The sequence below is a fragment of the Hypomesus nipponensis genome, chromosome 9, assembly GCF_054491055.1.
Source record: "Hypomesus nipponensis isolate SF chromosome 9, ASM5449105v1, whole genome shotgun sequence".
Taxonomy (NCBI): Eukaryota; Metazoa; Chordata; class Actinopteri; order Osmeriformes; family Osmeridae; genus Hypomesus; species Hypomesus nipponensis.
Genome location: NC_140369.1, coordinates 3622179 through 3645000, shown reverse-complemented (window position 1 = coordinate 3645000; position 22822 = coordinate 3622179). Strand labels below are relative to the sequence as shown.

General features: G+C 44.7%; 3 protein-coding genes across 3 annotated transcripts in view; 2 read left to right on the top strand and 1 right to left on the bottom strand.

The window, feature by feature from the left end:
* cacna2d3 (calcium channel, voltage dependent, alpha2/delta subunit 3) overlaps positions 1 to 7272 on the top strand; it is a 32063-nt gene extending 24791 nt beyond the window's left edge. The window contains exons 18-38 of the mRNA XM_084704399.1: positions 344 to 427; positions 725 to 796; positions 885 to 946; positions 1082 to 1149; positions 1432 to 1477; positions 1571 to 1668; positions 2081 to 2174; positions 2344 to 2439; positions 2617 to 2738; positions 2884 to 2961; positions 3060 to 3121; positions 3278 to 3322; positions 3487 to 3549; positions 3711 to 3781; positions 4075 to 4150; positions 4431 to 4471; positions 4569 to 4624; positions 5168 to 5285; positions 5662 to 5774; positions 6051 to 6133; positions 6353 to 7272. Of these exons, the coding sequence (XP_084560525.1) occupies positions 344 to 427; positions 725 to 796; positions 885 to 946; positions 1082 to 1149; positions 1432 to 1477; positions 1571 to 1668; positions 2081 to 2174; positions 2344 to 2439; positions 2617 to 2738; positions 2884 to 2961; positions 3060 to 3121; positions 3278 to 3322; positions 3487 to 3549; positions 3711 to 3781; positions 4075 to 4150; positions 4431 to 4471; positions 4569 to 4624; positions 5168 to 5285; positions 5662 to 5774; positions 6051 to 6133; positions 6353 to 6445 (1641 nt within the window). The 3' untranslated portion in view covers positions 6446 to 7272. The remainder of the gene's footprint in view (positions 1 to 343; positions 428 to 724; positions 797 to 884; positions 947 to 1081; positions 1150 to 1431; positions 1478 to 1570; positions 1669 to 2080; positions 2175 to 2343; positions 2440 to 2616; positions 2739 to 2883; positions 2962 to 3059; positions 3122 to 3277; positions 3323 to 3486; positions 3550 to 3710; positions 3782 to 4074; positions 4151 to 4430; positions 4472 to 4568; positions 4625 to 5167; positions 5286 to 5661; positions 5775 to 6050; positions 6134 to 6352) is intronic.
* A 271-nt stretch (positions 7273 to 7543) lies between these two features.
* Positions 7544 to 9388, top strand: h1m (linker histone H1M). Its single transcript, XM_084704401.1, has 7 exons — positions 7544 to 7700; positions 7777 to 8003; positions 8119 to 8233; positions 8352 to 8383; positions 8614 to 8716; positions 8816 to 8859; positions 8955 to 9388. Exons 1-7 carry the CDS (start codon positions 7634 to 7636, stop codon positions 9300 to 9302), a joined length of 936 nt encoding a protein of 311 aa, XP_084560527.1. The 5' UTR covers positions 7544 to 7633; the 3' UTR covers positions 9303 to 9388.
* Positions 9389 to 9949: 561 nt separating this feature from the next.
* tmcc1b (transmembrane and coiled-coil domain family 1b) lies at positions 9950 to 21574 on the bottom strand. Its single transcript, XM_084704400.1, is given in 9 exon segments — positions 9950 to 11333; positions 11593 to 11728; positions 12053 to 12540; positions 12687 to 12779; positions 13025 to 13444; positions 15371 to 15532; positions 15535 to 16156; positions 16987 to 17030; positions 21494 to 21574. Coding segments are annotated over 7 exon segments (2055 nt in total). The 5' UTR covers positions 15976 to 16156; positions 16987 to 17030; positions 21494 to 21574; the 3' UTR covers positions 9950 to 11018.
* Positions 21575 to 22822: the final 1248 nt, after the last annotated feature.

Sequence of the window (22822 nt, the reverse complement as noted above, 5' to 3'; positions counted from 1 at the left end):
GTGTGTGTGTGTGTGTGTGGTGTGTCCGTGTATCTATTCTTTGTGCTTAGTGGTCAATGTGGTTTCTGTGAGTGTATCTCTGTGCCTGTAGCTGTTATTGTGTCTGTGATGAGTCTGTTTCTAATGGCGGAACAGAGGATACTGAGTAGTACTGAACTAGACGTTTGATGTGTCGATGTTTTGTTTATCCAATAAACGTTTTGGGCAGGAATTGAGCCTGATTTGACACCAAAGTAGATTTTTGACATGCATGAAAAAGGAAAAAAGCTTTCCAGGTTTGCCATCGGTGACAGAAATAAGAAGGCGTGTGTGTGTGTGTGTGTGTGTGTGTGTGTGTGTGCAGTACCAGCAGGGTCAGAAGAGAAGGAAGCCGAACTACAGCAGCGTGGACCTGTCTGAGGTGGAGTGGGAGGACAAGGACGACTTTGTACGTGACACACACACACATTAAAACACATTACCGAAATACACATACTACAGTAACACACACACTACAGTAATACACACACTGTAATACACACACACACACACACAATAGCACAGTCACACACTCGGTACATACTAACTTCTGAAATATATAACTGAAATATATTCATTTTAAATGATCAAAATGTGATTAGAAAGCTGTGGTTGAACTAGCATCGTCAGCACGTGACAGGACATTCTGAGCAGATTTTCATATGTTCGGTTGTTACGTCGTCATGGTGACTCGTGTGTGTCTCAGCTGCGGAGTGCCATGGTGAACAGGAAGACCGGAACCTTCTCCATGGAGGTGAAGAAGACCGTGGACAAGGGGGTGAGAGAAGGAGAAGAATAACGAAGAAGATATGAAGGACTGAGATCGTAGACCGTGCGATCTCACTCTCTTTTCTTTCCGCCTTCAGAAACGCGTGCTTAAGATGCACAACGATTACTACTTCACTGACATCAAGGGGACGCCGTTCAGGTGGGTGAAGAAGAGGACGATTATTACTATAATAAATAACAGTGTATTTACGTGGTCCCATATATGCTGTGCATATCATTATGTTATCAAGTGTGTCTGTACAAATGCTTGACTCTTCTCGGCTTCTGTGTTCAGTGTTGGTGTGGCTCTGTCCAGAGGACACGGCAAATACTTCTTCAGGGGAAACGTGTCTGTAGAGGCAGGTGAGTCAAGAGCCCAAACAGACAGACAGACACACACACAGCACATATATACACACACTATCTATACACACCTGCTTTCTCCTCACATCCAACACATTCTGTGTTCTAAAGGACAGTTGGCCAGGGCAGAAACTTCATCCATGCCTACAGATTGTCATAGCTGAAGCGTCGCTGATGTCTGTGTATGTGTGTGTGTGTGTGTGTGTGTGTGTGTGTGTGTGTGTGTGTGTGGGGGGGGGGGTATCTGTGCGGTCTGTGTGTGTGTGTGTGTGTGTCTTTCAGGACTCCATGACCTAGAACAGCCAGATGTCGCCCTGGCAGATGAATGGTAATGCAGGACTTTGGAAGATGTTCATTCATGCGTTATACGAGTTCTCACTGTGTGTAACACACTGTGTGTGTGTGTGTGTGTCCACCACAGGACTTACTGCAACACAGATGAACAGCATGAGCACCGCTACCTCACCCAGATCCAGGCCATCAAACTCTACCTGACGGGTCGCAAGCCTCATCTCAAATGTGAGTGAGGCCGGTCTCAGCCTCCCGTATGCTGCGTTGACAGATTATATAACCTAAACAGATAATTAATCTGAGCTTTGATATCAAATCAAATCAAATGTATTTGTACAGCCCTTTTTACACGCAAGCATGTCACAAAGGGCTTCACATACGCCCAGAGAACTGCCCCTCAACCAACCTAAACCCTCAAGGAAGACAAGGAAAAACTCCCAGAAAAACTCCCAACGATATAAAATTACATCCTCACATTGTACAGTGTGTGTGTGTTTGTGTGTGTACAGCTTTTTAGCGTGGGTGTACAGTATGCGCATGCATGTTTGTGCATGTGGGTTTGTGTGTGTGTGTGTGAAAGAGAGGGGGGCGGTAGAGGCTGAGCGTAGGGTAGTTTGTGACTGAAGACTTACTGTTCCAGGTGACAGAGAGCTGATACAGGAAGTGTTGTTTGACGCTGTGGTCACAGCCCCTCTGGAGGCCTACTGGACTGGACTGGCCCTCAACAAGTCTGAGTGAGCACTCACACACACACACACCTAGAAACACACTTACGCACACACACACTCGGAAACACACTGACACACTCACAACCAAACATCTCACAGCCAAAATGGCCACATCAAAACTGTGATGAGTTTTCAGTTGATACGTGTTGAAGTTGTTGCTGTCCGTCTCGTGCAGGAACTCAGACAAAGGGGTGGAGATCGCTTACCTGGGAACACGCACCGGCCTGTCCAGGACCAACCTGTTTGTTGTCCCAGAGCACCTGTCCAATCAGTGAGCAGAACACATTTGACTAACTGCTTTGATTGGCAAGAATGGCATGGCAAGCAATACATACAAATATAAACAACAGAACAACCAAATCGTTCAGAATCAATCTTTTTTGTTGTTGGGCAGCGCAGCTTCTTCTGAAGCTTCTTCTCCTCCCCCCTACTTCCTGTTTCTCCTCAGGGACTTCCTGACAGCTGAGGATAAAGAGGGAGTGTTCAATGCGGACCACTTCCCCCTGTGGTACAAGCGAGCAGCGGAACAGGTCCCTGGAACCTTCGTGTACTCCATCCCCTTTGGCTCAGGTGCCGTCCGCTTCGGTTACCGTGACAACACGGGCTGTTCCATGGATGAATCTCTTGTTGCATTGTGTCACTTTCACCTCAGGTGCGCTGTCTTTCATTGACAGAATGTACCTTTTGATGATTGGTGTGTCCTTTATCTTGGCAGCGTCAGAGAATAAGAGTGTTGTTCTGGCCAGCACCGCCATCCAGCTGCTGGATGACAGGAAGTCCCCCATTGTTGCTGGTGAGTTTGTAAAGTCAGGAGGTTTTGTGTTGTGTTTGTTTGGCGTTCCTCGGGAGGGCAGGTTCTAAGAGTTGTGTGCTTGTTCGTGTGTTTGTCAGCTGTGGGGATCCAAATGAAGTTGGAATTCTTCCAAAGAAAATTCTGGACTGCCAGTCGACAGGTATATCTACAAACCCAGTACTATAATAATATAACAATTGCAACAAATTATATTTAAATGACTGATAATTACTATTATTGTTACTTTATTGTTATTGCATAAAGCATATCACTGACTGACTTGATCTAAAACATTGTTTTATGTTTTCCAAATGAGTGTGCTGCCCTGGATGGAAAATGCACCATCAGTTGTGATAGTGAGGTACGATACGTCTCATCTCCCACTTCCTGTCCCTCCAGTTCCACTTCCTGTCCCTCCAGTTCCACTTCCTGTGTCCTCTGTTCTGTTTTACAGCTCACATCTCATTGTGGATGTGGTTGCTTTGATAAGATTTGCATTCAACCCTGCGTTTTCTTCACTGTCAGGATATCAAGTGTTACCTCATCGACAACAACGGCTTCATCCTGGTCACGGAAGACTACTCCCAGGTAACACTTCTGTGTGTGTTTGTGTGTGTGTTTGTGTGCACATTTGTATGTATGTTTGTGTGAGTGGGTGTAAGTGTATGCGTGTGTGTGTGTGTTTGCGTGTGTGCATGTGTGTGTGTTTCCTCTCAGCAACGGTGTTTACAGCACCCTGCCCTCCTCAGACAGGACTCTTCTTTGGCGAGGTGGAGGGAGCTGTGATGAACAAGCTTCTTCTGATGGGCTCCTTCAAAAGGTCAGGGGTCATGCATCGCCTCCTTCATCATCACCTCTGTCTGTCTGTCTGTCTGTCTGTCTCTCTCTGTTTCCTAATATTTCTCTCTCTCTACCTCTCCCCATTGTATTGTTGTACTGTTCTGTGTGTACTGTTCATGTTTATTTGTGCTCTGCTGCAAGCCAAATTTATAAAGAACAATAAAGCACTGAACATACTTTCTTGTCATACATACTCAGATGTAGGTATGGTTTACTGACCTACACACACACAAATACTGATTGATTAACAAATGACTTCTATTTTCTGTGTAGGATCACACTGTATGACTACCAGGCCTTGTGTAAAGATTATGCCGGAAGTAGCGACAGCGCTCGTACTCTATCAGACGTAAGCATGACCCTGATCCACATGCACACATTTCACACATCACAGACAGGCTCACTTACGTTTTATAAGATTATTGAAAGTAAATGTTGTTTCAGACAACGTGGAGGTAATGAAGATGTTGGCATCAAAAGACTGATTAAACAGTGTCACGATAACCTGTGTTTAGGGCCTGCATCAATAGCCTGCTTCTCTAGTTTTTCAGACTAACTTTTTAGACAATGCCCCCATAATTTCACACTACTAATTATTTTTCTTTCATTTAAACTCTCTTCTGTTTCAGCCTTTCACTGTTGTGAAATGGTTCCTGACTGAACTGGTCATGTAAGGGATTAAAGCACCGACACTCTAGGATACAACAATAAATAATTCAGGATCCGAGTATTGATTTCAATGTGATTGTGTTATGTTTTCTTTGTAGTTTTCTACTGGAGTTTAACCTGTACAGCTGGTGGAATGTTGATCTCACTGTGAAAGGTGTGTCTGTGTATAGGCCCTATTCCTTACTGCCAGAGATAGGAAGTAAAGAAGTACAAATACTTTGTCACTGTACTTTCTAGCATCAGTATTTTACTTCACAATTTATTTTCTGTACAACTTTTTACTTAAAACTCCTTATCTGTACTTTCTATGTTTCAAGCCAGGCTTGTTTCTTTAGTTTTAAACTGTGGCATGATCTCTCTCATGTCCTCTCCTTCTTCCATCACTGTGTGTGTGAAAAAGAAAGTTCGAAAAAAATATTTTGAAAGATATTTTCCCCAAAAATATATTTTTTTAAGATATATATATATAAATAAAAAAAAATCGATTTCTAAAAAGGTTGAAAAATATGTTTCAATAAAAATTGAAACAAAATTTGATAGATTGTGTAAAAATATTTTGGGGAAAAAACGTTTTGAAAAAGAAAAAAAAAATCCCCCAAAAGGTAAAGCCTTGGTTTGTGTTCCAAGCAGAGCCATGTAGTGTGTGTGTACATTCAGCTGTTAAAATCACTTCATCACCCTAACTTTCTGTACGTAGCCCAGAGGTCCCGGGGGAAGACCATGATGGTTCCATGTGACACAGAGTACCCTGCCTTCGTATCGGAGCGCACCATCAAGGAGACCACTGGCACCATCGAGTGTGAGAGCTGCTCCAGGTACAGGTGTCCGCGTGCCTCCCCAGATGAACAGCCCTCCTGTTTCAAATGTGTGGGTGTGTGAGGTCTGTGACCGTTGTGCCAGCCGCGGTGTCATGAAGGTCTGACAGCGCTGAACAAGGCATGGGCCGCCGGGCCGAATCTCAACGGTCTTCCGTTGATTCCTTGCCTCTTTTTCTGTTTGTCTTGTTTTTCTCCCTCGGAGGGATTTAACCTCTCTCTTTCACTTTCTCTTTCTCACTATCTCTCTCTCTCTCTTACTTTCACTCTTCCTCTCTCACACTCTGTTTCTCTCACTCTCTCCTCCTCTCTTTATCTTCTTCACTCTCTTTCTCTCTTTTCCTCAATCTCTTTCTGTCACTGTCTCCTCCTCCAGGTCGTTTGTTATCCAGCAGATTCCCAGCAGTAACCTCTTCATGGTTGTTGTGGATAACAAGTGTGAATGTAGCTCTGCCCCGGTGGTCAGCATGGAGCCCATTGAGATCATGTATATCCTTCCATGAGCGCAGAGTGTTCATCAGTTAGAGTTAAGGCCAAGCTGTTAGCTGTTAGAGCTGTTACTAGCTCAGAGTACATTTTGTTGTGAGGAACAGCATAATTGTGTATGTTTGGTTTGAGAATTCTGGTTGTTACTCTTGGCCACAATTGTTGTTGTGTCGTTGATGCCAAGGGCATAGCTGCAGCTGGTGTTGTTGAACTCCCTTCACGGTCAGTGTGTGTTTATGTTGTGCTGCTGTCTTGTTGACATCCTTAACCGCTGTGAACACAACGAGTCCCTGAAATGTGATAGACTGAAGTTTCAGAAGGACAGAAAAAGGCCTGATTCATGCCATCCTTTCCACCCGGAGGTAAAGTATAGTGAGCACATGGTGTGTGTGTGTGTGTGTGTGTGTGTGTGTGTGGACGCGCATGTGTGTGTGTGTGAGTATCTCTCTGTGTGTATGTGTAAAAGAGAGGCTGTCTGAGAGAAACAAAGAAAGACTGGGTGTGTGATTAAGAACGATAAGAATTCTGTCAGGTTTTAATTAAAGTATAACACCATTGAAACCTGTGTGTGTGTCCTGCAGGAGAATGCCATGGAGTGTGGGTCAGCTACCGGCATCGCTGCCCCACTCACAGCAGCACTGCTGCCCCTAGTGGCCACTCTTCTTACTACGTGACCTGAGGATCTGTGACCCAACACTGGAGACAAGCAGAGACACCAGCCACATATACAGTGTAACTCCAGAGGCCGACAATATATAAGGAACTGATTATATTCATTTACAAAAGGGGGGGTATCATGGCCAATCAGAGTTCGCTTTGCTTACCGCCAAAAGAGATACTAGCCAATTAGAATGCACTGATTATGTAGTGGTGTGCCAAACCAGTCTTAGGTTGGGCTACTTTAATAACCATGAAAAATGCACTGTGAACGCAACAACAAAAATCTCAGATTATAACCAGTGAGCTGCAGCACTGAAAGTTTCTTCTAGGTACAGAGTACAAAAAAAATAGACTGTAGTCAGACAAAAATATAAAACTGTCTAAAATAGCAGCTGAATTACTAGTTTCTATTATCAGCAATACGTTGCCAGAAACAGTGACAAGTTGCTGTGAGATCTGCCAGTTTCTGAGGTAAATATTTTTGAATTTATCTTTAAGAATCGCATTCTGTGATTGTGGCTTTGACAGGGATAACGTCAAATATCCCAGGTAAACAAACAAGGTAAATATTAAAGTTGTTTTATTCTGCCTGCTTCTCATTTTTACAGCAGCTGACGTTTCATACAAAGAAAAATATGCATGAAAAAAATAAAAGAAAACAATGAGTAGGGCCTACGTTCTGTAGCGCGAGTAGACTCTCGAGCGAGAACTCTGCTGTGCTGGCTGCCATATGAAAATGATGAATAATTGCTTGTTTTGAAGAATGTTACTGTGTACACTACCATCAACGTTTATGTTGGCGCCCAATTCCCTAATCCTATCTTTGACAAAGCTGTTCAATAAACACAAATAATTATTTTCCATCATCTGTCCCTCATCTCTGATTGATGTGTGTTTGTGTGTGTATAAGAGGGGGGGGGGGGGGGGGGGCTAACTACTACCAACTGCGTCAGTGATTTGTGGTTGTTCAGCTTACGTTTCCACATTCAGTTGTTGCGCTCAATGACTTGATATGTCAAGTTTAGAGACGTTACAAGCTTTTTTATTGGCAACACCTGTTGTGATTAACCACGTGATTTGTCGGAGGCATAAAAGTAGGATTTTGTCTGGCATGCAACAGAATTCAGGGGCAAATATTTTAAAGTTGAACTTTCAGCCAAAATCTGAATTCAAATCAGAATTTATTTTGAGAAAAGTAGGCTATGCCTCCTAAAAAAGCTGCAGCCACTTCTGAGGAAGGTGTGTCTGACGAGCTTAAGAAGTATGCAGGTAAAACAACGTATTTTTCCCTAACGACAACACAATGTGTAGGAATCTTTATTAATGAACAGTTGTTACTTTTCAGCTCATCCCCCAACAATGGTGATGGTAAAAGAAGCCCTAGCCGAACTTAATTCAAAAAAGGGGTCTTCAACACAGGCAATACGTAATTATGTAACGGAAAAGTATCCGTCAATTGATTCGGTAAGGTTAAAGTATCTGGTTCGTAAGGCAGTAGTGAAAGGAGTTGAGAGGGGCGAGTTCGTGAGACCAGCGAAGTCTACTTTCAGTGGGGCGCAAGGAACTTTTCGTGTAAGTAGGCCTCAGTAACTTGTGAAACGCAACAAAAATTGACACAACCATTAAACGATGGTGCCGGGTTACTTTAGCGTTAACTTAAAAGCCTGACCAATACAACTTTATTTAGCTTGCAGTCAAGAGTAAAGCCAAAGGGCTCAAAACCGCATCTGAGAACAGCGATCCCAATGTGAAAATGGCTGCCGAACCTGGAATTAAGAAAACAAAGACTAAAAAGATTAAAGGTAGGCCTAAGCCTTATAGCTGCCCTGCAGGGCATTATGGTCAGTAGAACATTACACAAGTAATGGTTAATCGTGAAAGGTCTACCAATGCCTTCAATGTTCTGATTATTGGTTGTAGATGCTGAGAAAGAACCAGTACAAAAGCGAAAGGTAAGATTCTGTACAAATTTTAGGCAATGGCGGTACACGTTTTTGCTTTGGTAACGTGCATGTTCTCCTGGCTGAAAATGCCATCAATGCTACGGTAATTCAAAGATATCTTCCAAGGATGATTGTGTAGATCGGTTAAACTCTCTCATGTATGTATACGTCGGCTGTGTCCCGTGTACCTCCGACGGGGGCGAGGCCACGTCTGGAACAACTTTTTTTTTTCTTTCCAGGATCCAAAACCGAAGGTGGCTTCTAAAGTGGCCCCTCAGGCTTCTGGGGACGAGTCTGATGGGGAGGAGGAGCCCAAGCGCAAGACCTCCAAAGCTGCAAAGGGTGAGGGAACAAAATCATAGCAGGCTCCTTTCACAACCTCTGTAATGCTTGACTTGCATAAAGTTCAAAACAAGGCCATTAATGACATCTCTGTTTTAGGTACCAAGAAAGAACCTGTAAAAAAGGAAAAGCTCCCCACTGAGGTAGTTTTGTACCCTTACGGCTTTGGTAGTTTGCTGCCCTCGACGAGGCATAAATATCCATCTTTCAGAGGGCAATTGACCGCCTCTCGTTGCAGGATTCGAAATCGAAGAAGGCCCCCAAGGCCGGTGCCACTGCCTCCAAAGTGGCTCCTGCCAAGAAGCCCAAGGCCAAGAAGTCTCCAGAGGGTGAGGTGGGGATGGAGCTGCAGAAAAAACCCAGGGCACAAAGGGCCTCCAAAGCTGCCAAGGACAAGGTGGCAGAACCCAAGGAGGCTACCAAGGTGGCGGAACCTAAGGAGGCTACCAAGGTGGCAGAACCAAAGAAAGCTGCAAAGGTGGCAGAACTGAAGGCTGCAAAAGTGGCCAAGAAACTTGAGGTTGAGGAAGAAGCTGCCTCCACACAAGCTGCCCCTGGGAGACGAGGGAAAGGGGTGAAAAATTGACCCCCCCAAAAAAATAAAAAATAAATGTATATTTGTTTTTAGTGATGCACTTTTTCAATAAAGATGACTTGTTTTTTTTAAGTTTAGTTGGATAGTGTCTTTTGCCTTATTGGTTTTGGGAATATTAAACTTGCAGTGGTGTTACGGGATAAATTCCCTATTAAGATTTGGCTCCATAAGTCTTGACAGTTTTGCCTTAATGCAAATTGCAGCCTGACTTTCAAGCTTCACAAGTACAACTACCATACTAAATTCTCAGTTGAAAATACTTGATTCACCTAAACCACTTTTCCAATGTGATTAGTTTCTATATCCTGTGCAAACCTTGTGCAACAGTACCCTCTTGTGGACATGATTGAATGTCACATTGCAGCCCCTCAGGTGATTTGCTACTGATACACAGGACTCGAGGCAGCCTAAATTTGGAGTCATGTTGCTTTTCTGTCCACATTCCTGGGGTAAAAGGGCAGACTAAGTTACTTAGTCTAAGAAACCCTGATCCAGCACACCTGATTCTAATTAGTTGAGTTGTGACACATTTGAATTATTCATCACAACTGGGGTTGGATTGAATTTATAGGGTTGACATTCAATACAAGGTTTGGACAGCCCTGGCTTTTGACGTCAGACAAGCACTCGACTCACAATTTCATTTTTAAAACGGCATGTTTAATCATCTTAAAAAATAAAAAATAAACTAAAAAGTTACCATTTCATCAGCGCTAAGGGAAACAGTACGCGGAAGCACTGAGTCTTTTGAGCATTTTTACAGCTCTTCAAGTATGTTCATTTAGTTCATAGATTCGTTTGATTCTTCATCAGGGGAACAGCCGACAGAGCCTAAGAGGTCTGTCGGCCAGGGGCCCAGGCAGGTACGTCCCACCATAACTAAGAGCTCTTCAGATCATCCTGGTCCAATCCGATCCAGTGTTGCAAACGGGGTTTCATCCAACAGAAACAAGCCAAGAACCCAACACTTGCTTGGTCCGATGATGAACACATTACTCTGCAGCCCACCCCCTCATTCTTCACTTCAATATTTAGCAGGAAGAGAGAAGATTCGGTGACATTGACAGATTTTGTTAAATGGGCAGAGATTTGGGAGATCGAAAGAGAGCAAGATGAGAGAACAGATTAAAAGAAATAGAAGGAAGTGAAAAACTGTTAAGAGGTGAGACGGACATAAAAGAACAGAGGATAAAAATGAGCAGAATACCAACTCATAACCTCCAACAATGAAACAGGAGAGTGCTATTGATTGATCCACTGCAGTAAAACCAGCCATAACATTTGTCATTACCACTTGAATCATACCTAAATGATAAAACTCTGTATTAAAACTTTCTCCAATGAGGAGGGGTGGTTGGGGTGGGGTGTGTGTGTGTGATTCGACAACACAAATCATCAGTGTAAACAAATTCACTCTTAAAAGAGAGAAATAAAGTGTGCAGTTCTCTCATCTCTTCAGCTGTGCTTGTGCACCAGAGGCTGTGGGTGAAATCTTCAGATTCTCGATCCCTCAGGGTCTTCTTCCACGCCTCTTTCCCCAAATGCATTGTGGGAAGCCAAAGCAGACCTCCGGCAACGCCCTCAGAGAAAGACTGGAGAGGACGCCAAGCGTCAAAATAACGTTAAGATACACATCCCCAGTCCCCTCACTCCCACCGCCCTCCTCTAGTCCTTTGGCAGGTGCCACACACTGTCGCCCCCTGCAGGTCATCTGGGGTGCAGCAGGAAGCGGGCCAGGTACTGAGAGATGGCCTCCCAGTTCCTCCACAGGAACGCCAGGAGGACCACCAGCAGCAGCGTGGACAGCGTGCGGCTGCGGGTCTTCATCAGGGGGACAACGCAGTTGGCCACGGTGGAGACGAAGACCAGCAGCACGGCCATGAGGGCCAGCAGCACGTTGATGAGCTTCCCCAGCAGGGTGCGGGCCGTGGCGTTCTCCAGACCCTCCAGCTGCACCACCTGCTGCTGCTGCTGCTGCAGCTCCATCTTGGAGATGCGCGTCTGGCACGCCTCCAGCGCCTCCTGTGGACGGGGGTGGGAGGGGGCAGGGGGTAGGCAGGGGTAGTAGGGGGCGGGCAGGGGTAGTAGGGGGCAGGGGTTGGGTGAGAGAGAAGGCACGATTTTGAGTCACAAAAATGTTTCACATTTTATTTGTAAATTTTTTTTGTATTAGTTAATGTTTTTGTATATTTTAAAAAAAATAACAATTGTGTTCAAATACACAATTATAAAGACAAAAAATAATGATACGATGCATGATATGACAGATGACGAGACAGACCTGAATGTCTCTCGCACGCTCGTAAGACTGATAGGCTATCTTCTCCTCCATGCTGGCCAGCTCCTGCTTCAGGTTCAAGATCTCATTCTGGTGCAGCTCAGTTAAGTCGTTAAGTTGCTCCTCTAATCGTTCGCACCTGTTGAAGGAACGCGGAGATCAGGCACGACAAAAGACGAAGGGGGATGTTTGCCGTCACTGAGGGGCGATGACTACTTCCTTTCAACCCTCCAAAAACAATGATCTATAGCGTTGTTGACAGCAGTGACCTATAGGGGTAGGGGGGAAAATCGATTCACATTTGAATCGCGATTCAGTCTTCAAGCAATTCACATAGATTCAGAAATGTAACAAATCATTGATTTATTTTTGATCAAAAATCGCAAAACATCGTGAATCAATTTTTAATGGATTTGTATCCCCGAGAATAAATTCAAAAATATTCCCACCCCGAGTGACCTACCTGTACCTCTCCTCTTGCAGGGCTTGCATGATCATGGTATAGTCCCTTTGGTAATGAGCCTTCAGGTTGTCCAGGGACTCTTCCAGACGACCCTGGTTTTCCCGGAGCTCCTGGACCTCGTGGAGAAGCGCATCGAAGCCCGACATCTGTCCGTGCTCCAGAGTGTTGCCTTTGGAGCTGGGGGGGCCCCCGGGGGCCCCCGTGATGCTGTTGCCCCCTGCTGAGCCAGAGGTGGCACTGGAGCAGTCGTCCTCGCTGCCGTATTTGGGGCTGGACTGCATCTGTCCACCCCCCCCCAGGGTCCTGGGGCCGCTGCCCCCGACCCCGTCCTCGCCCTGGGGCTCGTCGAGGGAGTCCTTGAGGCCGGTGATGTTGTCTGCGCTTCCAAACTTGTTGCGGATGAGGGAGGCGATCTCCCTGGGCTTGGACACCACGGCTCCCGCTGCAGAGTGGGTGGCGTGGGAGAAGCTGGAGAGCCCTCCGGTCACCTGCGGGGGGGGGGGGCAGAGTTGAGAAGGAAGTCACCGAAAGGGTAGAAGACACGACCTTGGATCGGATGTGACGTGACCTTGAATTTTTCTCAAATCTCCCAATCTCTATGATGTCTTAAACTCCATTCATTCATTCAACTCACTGCGCCAGATCTAACTTTCTGTGCTTGGGGCTTCAGCAGGGGAGCGGGGAGGAGGGAGTGCAGTGGGTCGAGTGGGCAGTTTCGTGGGAGACACTGGATGGAAGACAGACTGACATTGAGACAACCCCCACTGGCTGTATGTTGCTACCGAAGTAAAAAGCAAGGCCGATGCTGAAACTACGCAATAACATGGGGCTCCTGATCTTACTCTAGGGAAGTACATCACAGATGAAACGTTCTCCTGGAAAACACGTTTCGTGATACAAAGAACGACAAAACGCAACGCAAAACGCAACGCTGGCGATCGGATGACCCCACTCCAACCACTGAGTACAAACCTTTGCCCCCACGTCTTTGAGGCCCTGGTGCATGTCCCGGAACACATCCTTGGGCTGGCGCGGGATCCCGTTGTGTTCCACCTCCCGGAGCTTCCTGTGGCAGTGCTCCAGCTTCCTCTGCAAGTGCTGGATGGTCTGCGCCGACTTCTGGTTCTTCTTCTCAAACACCTGCTTGATGCGAGCGCTCTGCTGCTTGTCCGCGTTGTTGGCCAGCTTCAGGTACTCGGCCACGTTGTCGTCGCGGGCCGTCTGCTCGATCTTGATCTGTTCTGTGAGCTTGAGGATCTTCTGCTGCAGCTGGGCGATGGCCTGCTTGGTGCGCTGGGGGTCAGGGGTGTTGTCCACGGCGTCGTAGCCGTCCGGGGCGTACGAGAGGGCGTTGGGCGAAACGGCAGGGCCGGAGCCATCGGCGCGGTCCAACTGACCACGGTGGGGAAGGGAGGATGAGAGAAAAGAACATTTGAAAGAACAAATTCAATCAAAATGTGGGATAAGGACGGTAAAAGCAGCTCAAAGATTTTATTTTAAAAACATAAAAAAGAAAAGATTTATTCAACTTCACGTATTTCAAACATGTATTGTGGCTGCAACCCTGGTTGTAAACGTATTTTGGCTGCATTACTGATGACTGGTTATTGGTTATACTGAACTCCCTGGTTATCTACTGAAACAAACACTGAGCAAGAGGCTTCAGGAATGGAGACTGTTAATGCTCTCTCGAAGAATGACAGCGATTGAGTCACTCAATCCACAGCGTGGTCTACACTGCTCTGCTCCGCTCTGACAGACACTTTGCTAAGGCAAGTTAATTACTGAGCTGGGGGGTGATTAGTGCTGTGTTGACCGAGAGGCTTACCCACAGTCTTACCGACAGGCGCTTACTGCTCAGAAGCTCTGGCTGTGCCATCGACCACAGCAAATGGACAGTGGGTGTGTACGTTGTTTAAAAAGGTAGCTCTAATCAATGTCTGGATGTAACATTATATGCAAGGGGTGTTTCGACTTGAAATCGATAGACATTTAAGTGCACTGCGTAACAGGCAGTGACTGATGGCATTTTTAGATCGATACTTGAGCTACCCGTCTTCAAAGCAAGAAAATATTTGACTATAGTGCCTTGTTCGACATCATAGAGGACAGTGGTGCTGACACTCTGAAAACAACGGCACAGAACAAACCCTCTACTCTGCACACTGTGGTCTGACTGTGGGCTGACCTCAAGTACACTCGAAGACAGCGACAACTAAAATTAGAACGGCTTAGAGCACATAGTGACCCAGCCATACAGTCAATCTCTGACCTGCTCGTACTGACAGCTCAACTCTCTTTTCAAAACACTCGCCCGCCCCCCCCCCCCCCCCCTCGTCCATCCTTCCATAATCATTCCAAAGACAAAACCTCGGATGACCTTTTAACAAGCACTTTTTACAGCCTCTCCTCGTGTGCTTTGCTGTTGCTATTATGCATGAGATGTCATTTAACTTGCACTCCAGGTATATTTGAACATAGACTCAAAATTGCCAACACAGACAGCATTGCTGTCCTGGCTCTTGTTAAGACACAAAAATGTTTTCAAAGTCAGTCATTCCCAAAATTACAAAGTTACACCACTCCCCTAAAATATAAGCGTATAATAATATAATATGTTAATAATACAGACCATAAAATGTGTGGGATTCACAGATTTATACTCGCCACCATTTAATACCGTAATACCAGTAATTAAAGGCTTGGATTATACAATATAAAGCCGATAATCTGTCCTTGTGCTTAAAAGTAACATCCCTTACGGTAAATGTGCTGTTTACTAGACCATCCGTTTTATTACTTGACTGTTGTTGTTGATGCGATGCTAAGATGTGCAACCTACACTGCCCTGTTTTAAAGCGCTTTGCAGCCTAGTCCACAGTACAGACACCTTATGTGGACCTACAAATAGTCAAATGAGAAGAACGGATTTACAGTGAAATGTTAAGAAGGGGTTCCAAGGCAAGGAAGTTAATGTTTTGTCAAAATCCTATTGATATAAACTAAAAGCCCATTGTAAATATACTCTCTATTAAGCTGTGTTCAGGGATTTATAGTAAGTTTATAGTAATTATAGTAACAATGACTTACGTCACACGGGCTATTTATATCTCTTTGAAAATTTCTAAATAAATACAGATGGCTATAAATGATACCGGTGTTTGCCCATAGCGTTTTTAGTAATGTTCATATCAATATCAGCCAATACTTTTCACACAGAAAAGTGCTCCAGTGTCACCACTTACGTTTATTTTATTAGTGTAACGCTTAATACTCGGCTTCCAACTGCTCTAGCGAAGAGTCCTGCTGGAGACTCACCCTGTCCTGCTCCTCCGTGGAGTGGTACCCAGAGGTCAGCAGCATCAGGCTGTCAGCGATAGCAGGGCTGCTGGGCGTGTCCGTGGTGGAGGAGGAGCGCGGCCGCCCCGCCTGCAGCAGGGCCTCCTGGGTGCTGCGTCGGTGGATCTGGGGGCTACCTTTCTGGGGGGGTCCCCGGTTCCCCCCGCCTTGCCGCGCCGGCTCTGCAGGCTGGTTCCTCGCTTCATCATGGGGGGCGCGCCTCTGATCTGCTGCAGGACGCGACTCAAAGCTGCGGGGGGGGCGGAAGCAGCGGGGGGGTCAGAGTCCGGAAGGCCGGCCGGGGGGACGGGGGCGTCCCCGACCTCTGGCCCCCCCTCGAGGGGCTCAGGGGGCGGGGCGCCGGTGGAGTATGAGGAGGCTGTGGCGTCGTGCGGCGAGACTGAAGAGCGGCGGCGCTGGGGCTGGAAGAGCTGCTTCAGACCGTGGCCCAGGGCCCCCATGTTCTCCAGGGCATTGTGGGTAATTTTGGACATGGACTCGGATGCCCTCCTGCCACCCTCCAGCTCCGGTCGGCCGCCAGCGTCCGGCTCCTCTGGGCTCTGCTCACTACTAGCCTGATCCATCAGAGGGCGCCAGGTTCGCGGGGGTGAGTTCAACTCGGGGGTGCGGGGGTTTAGCTACGCCCCGCCGCCACACCCCCCTCTCGGGGAGAGTGGGTTCAAAGCCGGGAGGCTTGGGGGTTGGTGCTCAGATGGGCCCTGCCAGCATACATGCATCTGCAGAATGACTCAAAGTCATGCTTGTCTACCACAGAAGGAAAATAAAAATGGATTATGATGTGCAGCAGTGGCTGGTAAAGAAAAAGAAACAGCAGCAAAATATAACATTAGGCAACAGTGTCTGGGCTGGCTTTGAGACATGGAGGCTTGACTTGACATGAAGTTGTCTTTACTTTCAAACTGGATTGGTGTATTCAGTTGATAAACGTATTGTATTAGTTCATAGTTCGAATCCAGTCACATGACCAAGCAACATGTCTCAAATGACCATGACCCACTGTGACTAAAAACAAAATTAGATAAAAATTCTACAATTTAAAAAAGTAATTCCTCAATAATAAGTGGTGTAAGCTAAAACTAAAGATAAACATTAAATAATAATTACAAAATTCTGAAATGCTTGATTTTTTTGTTTTTAAACAGTCAATTATCCTTAGGCATTTAATTCAAGTAATTACAAAATATTTAAAGCCATGCCTATTCAAAGTGCCATTTGGAAAACGTTTTGGGTAGTATTCTTGTGGTTATCTAATCAAGACATTTCAGAAAATAGCCTCGTAAAATGAGTACATTCAAAAGATTTGGATGATGGCGATGGCAATAATAATAATAAGACAGATGTAAAGCAATGGAACACTAAAAGAGTCGGATGATGAGCGTGAAACGTTTTGGTTCGTTTTGTGTGGACCGGGGCACCTGAAATATCCACCGCATTCTGCTTGAAGAGCCTCAGAGAGACGACACTGCTGGTGCTTTAAAGGAGCCCTATACGAGCACTCTGACAGACTGATGAAAGAAACGGCAGAAGAAGACAGACATATAGAGACGAGATAGAGAGTGAAAGGGGCAGCTTACCATTCGTCCAGCCTCTCCTCTTCTGACTCAAAGCTCAGGGTTTGCTGCAGAGGAGGAGGTTAACATGAGACAATCTCAGCTGGAGCAAACTGGATAAAGTTTATACACAACGTATTAAACTGGGTAGAGTTGCCTACATCTATTATTGATTTTTTGTTTGGCTGTTCCAATCTTTATTTATTGCAATTTTTTACTGGTCGATTTCAGTATCTACTGTGGCCACGGCAACAATTACAAAACGACCCCTCATGTTTAGACTGTACAGTAGTTTATAATACGGGTGGATGAAATCAAGGGTTAGGGTTACTACCTTCATGAACTACCTTCATAGCAGCGGTTTCCCATGTTTGTATTAGTGAGTGACTCCCACAGCTCAGAACTGTGAGGAAAGTTGATCAAGAGTGATCAATTCCAATCTGACTGTTCGGACCGAAGCTGCATTGCAAAACCTGTATCTGATTTAGGACCACATATGCAAGTGGCCCAAATCTGAATTTAAAAAAATCTGATTCCATGTGATTTGTGCTCTTAACACTTTAAGTGACTTAGGAAAAAACGGATCTGAGTAGCATCGCAAAACCATGTTTGGATTTGGGCCACTTCCACCCACAGTCTCTAAACAGTGGATCAAACAGAATCAGAGGCCTGGTACAAACAGGGTCTCTTCATGCAAGTACTCTTTTCATAGCCTAGCCTAGCTCATCTACCTAATAAGCTGTCAGTCTTTGAAGCCCAGAGTTTAATTTCAGTTCAGACAAATACTTTCCTCAATTAGGCTAGTCGTTTCAAATGAGTGTCTTGAAATGTACTCCACAGCAGAAAGAGACTGATAAAGGATTTTGGTTAAGATGTGGGATGAGGTGAAGTTTTTCGGACGGTCAGACAATGACCATTACTTGAAGTTGCACTTGACGTATTAGGTACCAAAGAGTCAACGACTAGTTAATAACAGACCATGCACCAACCCCAAATCATAAGCAGCAATGGACCAGTGAGCACAAATTATTTTATTTTTTTAAATAAAGATGATATCTGATGAGAACCCAGTTATTGGCTACTGGCAATAGAACTACAAATGTACCTGTGTTTATATACTTTTTGACTGATAGAAGAGTGACACTATATGGCCAAAATTGTTACTTTTAAACACTGTAGGCCCAACTATATTGTTGTCTTCCACTGCAATGCTCACTTAACGAAGCTTAATGAATCTATCAAATTATCCCCTATCAACCGGACATAGCTGCGTTGGCTACCATCAACTTGCCTCCTCATCAACAGCTATGATGCTAAATGCTAACATGCTCACACATAAGATCTAATGTCATTTATGCTATCCCTGACATCATATAAACGTATCTACCAAATTACAGAACAGTAATACACCAATACTTGATCATCCTAACCCCACACAAAGTATTCACACTATGCCAACACTCATTAGCACTCAAACCTATCTAGCCTCCTATCCACTTACCAAACATTATCATGTTGGAGGCACCATGGTAAAAGTCCCCCTGTCCTTATCAAGACAAGCCCAAATCTCAAAATGGAATTTCATTCCCTCCTCCTTCTCTCTCTCTCTCTCTTTCACTATTGATGCCTACAGGTAAGCATGCACCCAGGTGCACGCAAGAGGGTGACCGTGACATGGGCGTGAAATATACACACACCCAAGCCTGGAGGTAATTTACCCAGAGCTGAAGGGATACGTCCAACTGTGCCATCTATGAATTATTAAGGAGACAAACAGAGGAGTGACTGAGACTCTGTACAGCGATTGTTTGTGTCACTGTCAACAAGGCGTTAATAGAGAACCGTTTGAAAGCAATCCCTGTAAAACACCCATGGCGGCCACTCCCTCTTCCATCTCATGATGAGAAAGCACTGACGCTGGTTGCATTCAACTGCTAAACAAAAGATAAGATCAGGTCCTGAATTAGCTAGACGCAGGGTTTAGTAACAATGGCGGTCTGTACAGTGTATATTGACACGAGCGCTGATATATATGTACCTACATACACAATACAGCCTCATACTCCTCTAGGGCACAGCATTTCATGTTCAAAGTGGGTCAGCCTGCACTAGCCTTTTGCTCCCCCCCCCCCTCCCATGCACCCTCCCAAGGTCATATAGCCCACAAACTAGTGTGTGTAGCTAATGCTTTTGTAGATTAAATTGTCACTTGTTGCCTTATTCTAACCCCTTAAAGCTGTGTTGAACCAAACAAAATCGCACAAATGTACAGCCATGGTTTCGGTTGGCAGCATTTTTCCATGTGAAAAATGTGCTGTGTCACCCCCACCCCAATTTCATTTGAGCTCCCTCCCACTGCCATCCTACTCAAGTTAATTTGTCAAGAGGTCGTCTCTCCTTACTGGTGTATGAAACAGCTTACTTGGGGGCATTTGGGAAGATGCAATTCTAGCATTAGACAGCCACAGCCACATTCCTCCGGACTCAATCGTCAGCAGGCTGAGTAAGAATTATCTGTGCAAAGAAAACTGCTTAGAATTCCATTGGAATGTCTAACTTCATTGAGAACAGCTTTCCCAAACAGAAGAATAGGCGCCCCTTCAAACCATGGTCAACCGTTCCCATGGAGGTTTAGGAATATTGCGTGCCGTTACCAGGGAATAGGTAGCATGTAAGAGCAGGCCATTGCATTTATTGAAGTGAGTCTCACATTGGAAACGGTCAGATATGGCCATGTAGAATTATGTAGAAGACCTGAAGAAGTATGATTCCTAAAAGCAATTTTACTGTAGGAGATCTAAATGCGAGGCTCTGTAACTAAAGCATTAGCATTCTCCATCTGTCAGCCCTATGTTAACTGGCATTCAAGCTGGCCGCCCACAAGTGACACAATCATTAAGATTACCTGATGTTGTGACTAATTGGGATTTGTGATTAAGTTTGAACAGCCACTGAATAAAAAAAACAAGTAAGCCGAAATCATTTTATTATAACATCTGTATGTCCTTATTCTGCTCTAACCTTGAGGCTTGACAATTTGAGTCGTGAGTAGCAATGACTATTACAGCCATGACAACGAGATAACTAGAATAAATATATATTTGAGTGATTTTGCACAATTGCTTTGATAGAATGTTTATATTATTATTTTTCAGTTCATCTGGTGAGGTGATGTGTTTACATCAACATTTAAGGCACAGCTTCTATCTTTCCAAACACTTCCAAAAATCTCTAGCTTGCTAATCCAAAGTTACTCTAACTTGCTCGCTAGTTGTCGATACAACTAAAGTTTACTGGCTTGCTTAGTGAAAGCAAGTAGGTGGATGCAATTTAATCACGACGCACTGCAGAGGGTGAATGACTTCGTTGGCAGCTAGCTTATAGCTAGCTCTCGAGTAAGCAGCAAAACTTACAGGTAGCACCGGTGCCTGGGTTGTGGATATCAGCAAATTCAATGAGGAAGGATGCTATCTCGTTCAAAAGTAATTCACCCACCCTTTTATTTGCCAAACTAACTGTAATAAATAACCCGGTTTCCAGCTAGCACATTCATCTTCATGCTGTCACACCCAAGAAGTTCATGATGCATATATGCTTGCATACGTGTAAAGATTAAATGGTTAAGATGATATTGCTAGCGAGCGCTGTGAGCTCATCAACTAGCACTAGGTAGGTAATCTAAGAATGAGAGGATGTTACATTAGCGACAATACACATGTATATGTAACTATGTAAGAGTTATATTAGGTACAAAATGTTCAAGCAGTAGACTCACAACCCTAATTTAGGCTTATCTGGTGTACATTTAGTGTATCTACTGATTGGCGTGACATTAGTAAAATAGCGTACATGCCACGGTCAACAACTTTTGTTCTAGCTTAATAGCTTCCAAGGTACAGTTGGTTAAAGTGTTGTCGTGCATCTAATGTTCCACTGCTAGCACTATATGTATGCAGATTTAACTGATGTCGAGCCAATATCTGTCATCTAGTTAGCTTGTCATGTAGCTCTACCCAGGCAGCAGCAGCCAGACATGCACTTGCTAGCTACGTTAGCAACCCAGAACAGGTCCATTTCTGCCCGTGTGGAAGGAGCAGTACAGTATGGTCATGGCAGAATTGCATTTATTAGTTCCTCCTACGCTAAGTATCTATACGATTAAACAAAACAAATGATACATTCATATTCTCAAATACACGGTTCAAGTCTGAAGCGTGTTAACGAGCCAACGTTGGCTACATTACAATGTGGCAAAACGTAATACATCGAGGATCTGCCCTCCAACATGAGGAAATAGCTTGAGCCGGCTAGAAGTCTGACGAACGGTGTCAGAAGCTGTGTCCAACTACTAGGCTACGTTAGTAGCCAGCTAGCTAACAGCAGCTGGTTAGCTAGTTAGCTGACATCGCTAAACAAAGTTAATCGTTAACCCGTTGTCATATTACAGAAACACAATTGAACAATCAGCCTATTGTATTTTTACTAACATTCGTCTATCAAATTGCCTATTTTGTTGTAGACATCAACTTACATGGGTGCTGAGAGGATTGTGTTGACCGTTCATTTCTCCCAATGGCACCCTCCCACGATGACGTCAAACGTGTTTTACGTAGCCAGGTCAACGTACCCTACGTATTAGGGAGTGCAATTCCCTCACCCTCTGGCAATTTTGTATATTTGACAGTAAAATTACATTAGGTACGATTATGTGACCGTTATTTGGCGGTATATGCGATTGAAAAGGTTTTAATGGCTACGTCCGTTAAATGGCATTTTCCAAGTTAAACCTCAAATCCACCTGAATTGAGTCAATGAATATTGTGGATCTCAGTCTTACACTAAACAATTGTGTGTTAAAATGCCTCTGTTACTACACAAAATGATGTACACTGGGTGCCTAGGACAGAGAGGAAAAAGTATTGGATTTAATTAAAGGTGCATTCTGCTGCATTTACCTTTCGATATGCATAGACCCATTCAGTAACGCCCACTTGCATGCACACAAATAAACACCCACAGACACACTAACTTTTACAGATGCACTATAGAGAGCGTTCTGACTGGTTGCATCACTGTGGTATGGGAGCTGCACAGACAGGGGCCGCAAGGCCCTGCTGAGTGTGGTCCGTTCTGAGTTCTGAGTTCATCATCGGCAGGAAGCTCCCAGCCCTAAAGGACACCTACCACACACGTTGCCTCAGGAAAGCTGGCAGGATTCTAAGAAACTGTTCCCACCAATCCTTCAGTCGCTTTAGCCCGTTGCCTTCTGGCAGACGTTACCGCAGCATTCGGTCACGCACACGCAAACTGGACAACAGTTTCTATCCAAGGGCCATCAGGCTTCTGAATGGACATTGATATGGACACTGATACACTTCTCACTAATCACTTTACACACTGTCACTTTCAGATACTGGTTGCACAATCAGTAATATTGCACTATTGTACTTCACTTAGTTTAGAATAGGTTTTTAGGGTTAGCAATAGGTTATTCTGTGTATTTAGGGTTTAGCATATTGTATTATTTATATTTATCTGTGTATTTAGGAGGTTTATTTATTTAAGCCTAGCATAGATGTAATTTATGTTTTGTGTATTTATATGTTATGTTATGCCAGGTGCTTGCGTTGTCTTGTCTTAAGAATGTCAGTGCCCAGTCTGACCTTGTGTTGTTCTGTGCATCTGACAATAAAAGACTTGAACCTTGAACATAGTTCTCATACGCTCACCAACATAAGGTGCCACATTTGGCCAGATACTCTCCAGCCTGTGTTTTCAATGTCTCACTGTCCTTTGCCAAAGCTTCACTTTTATGTTGGGACAGTGTAGCCTTGACCAAGGACAGGTACATTTTCATACC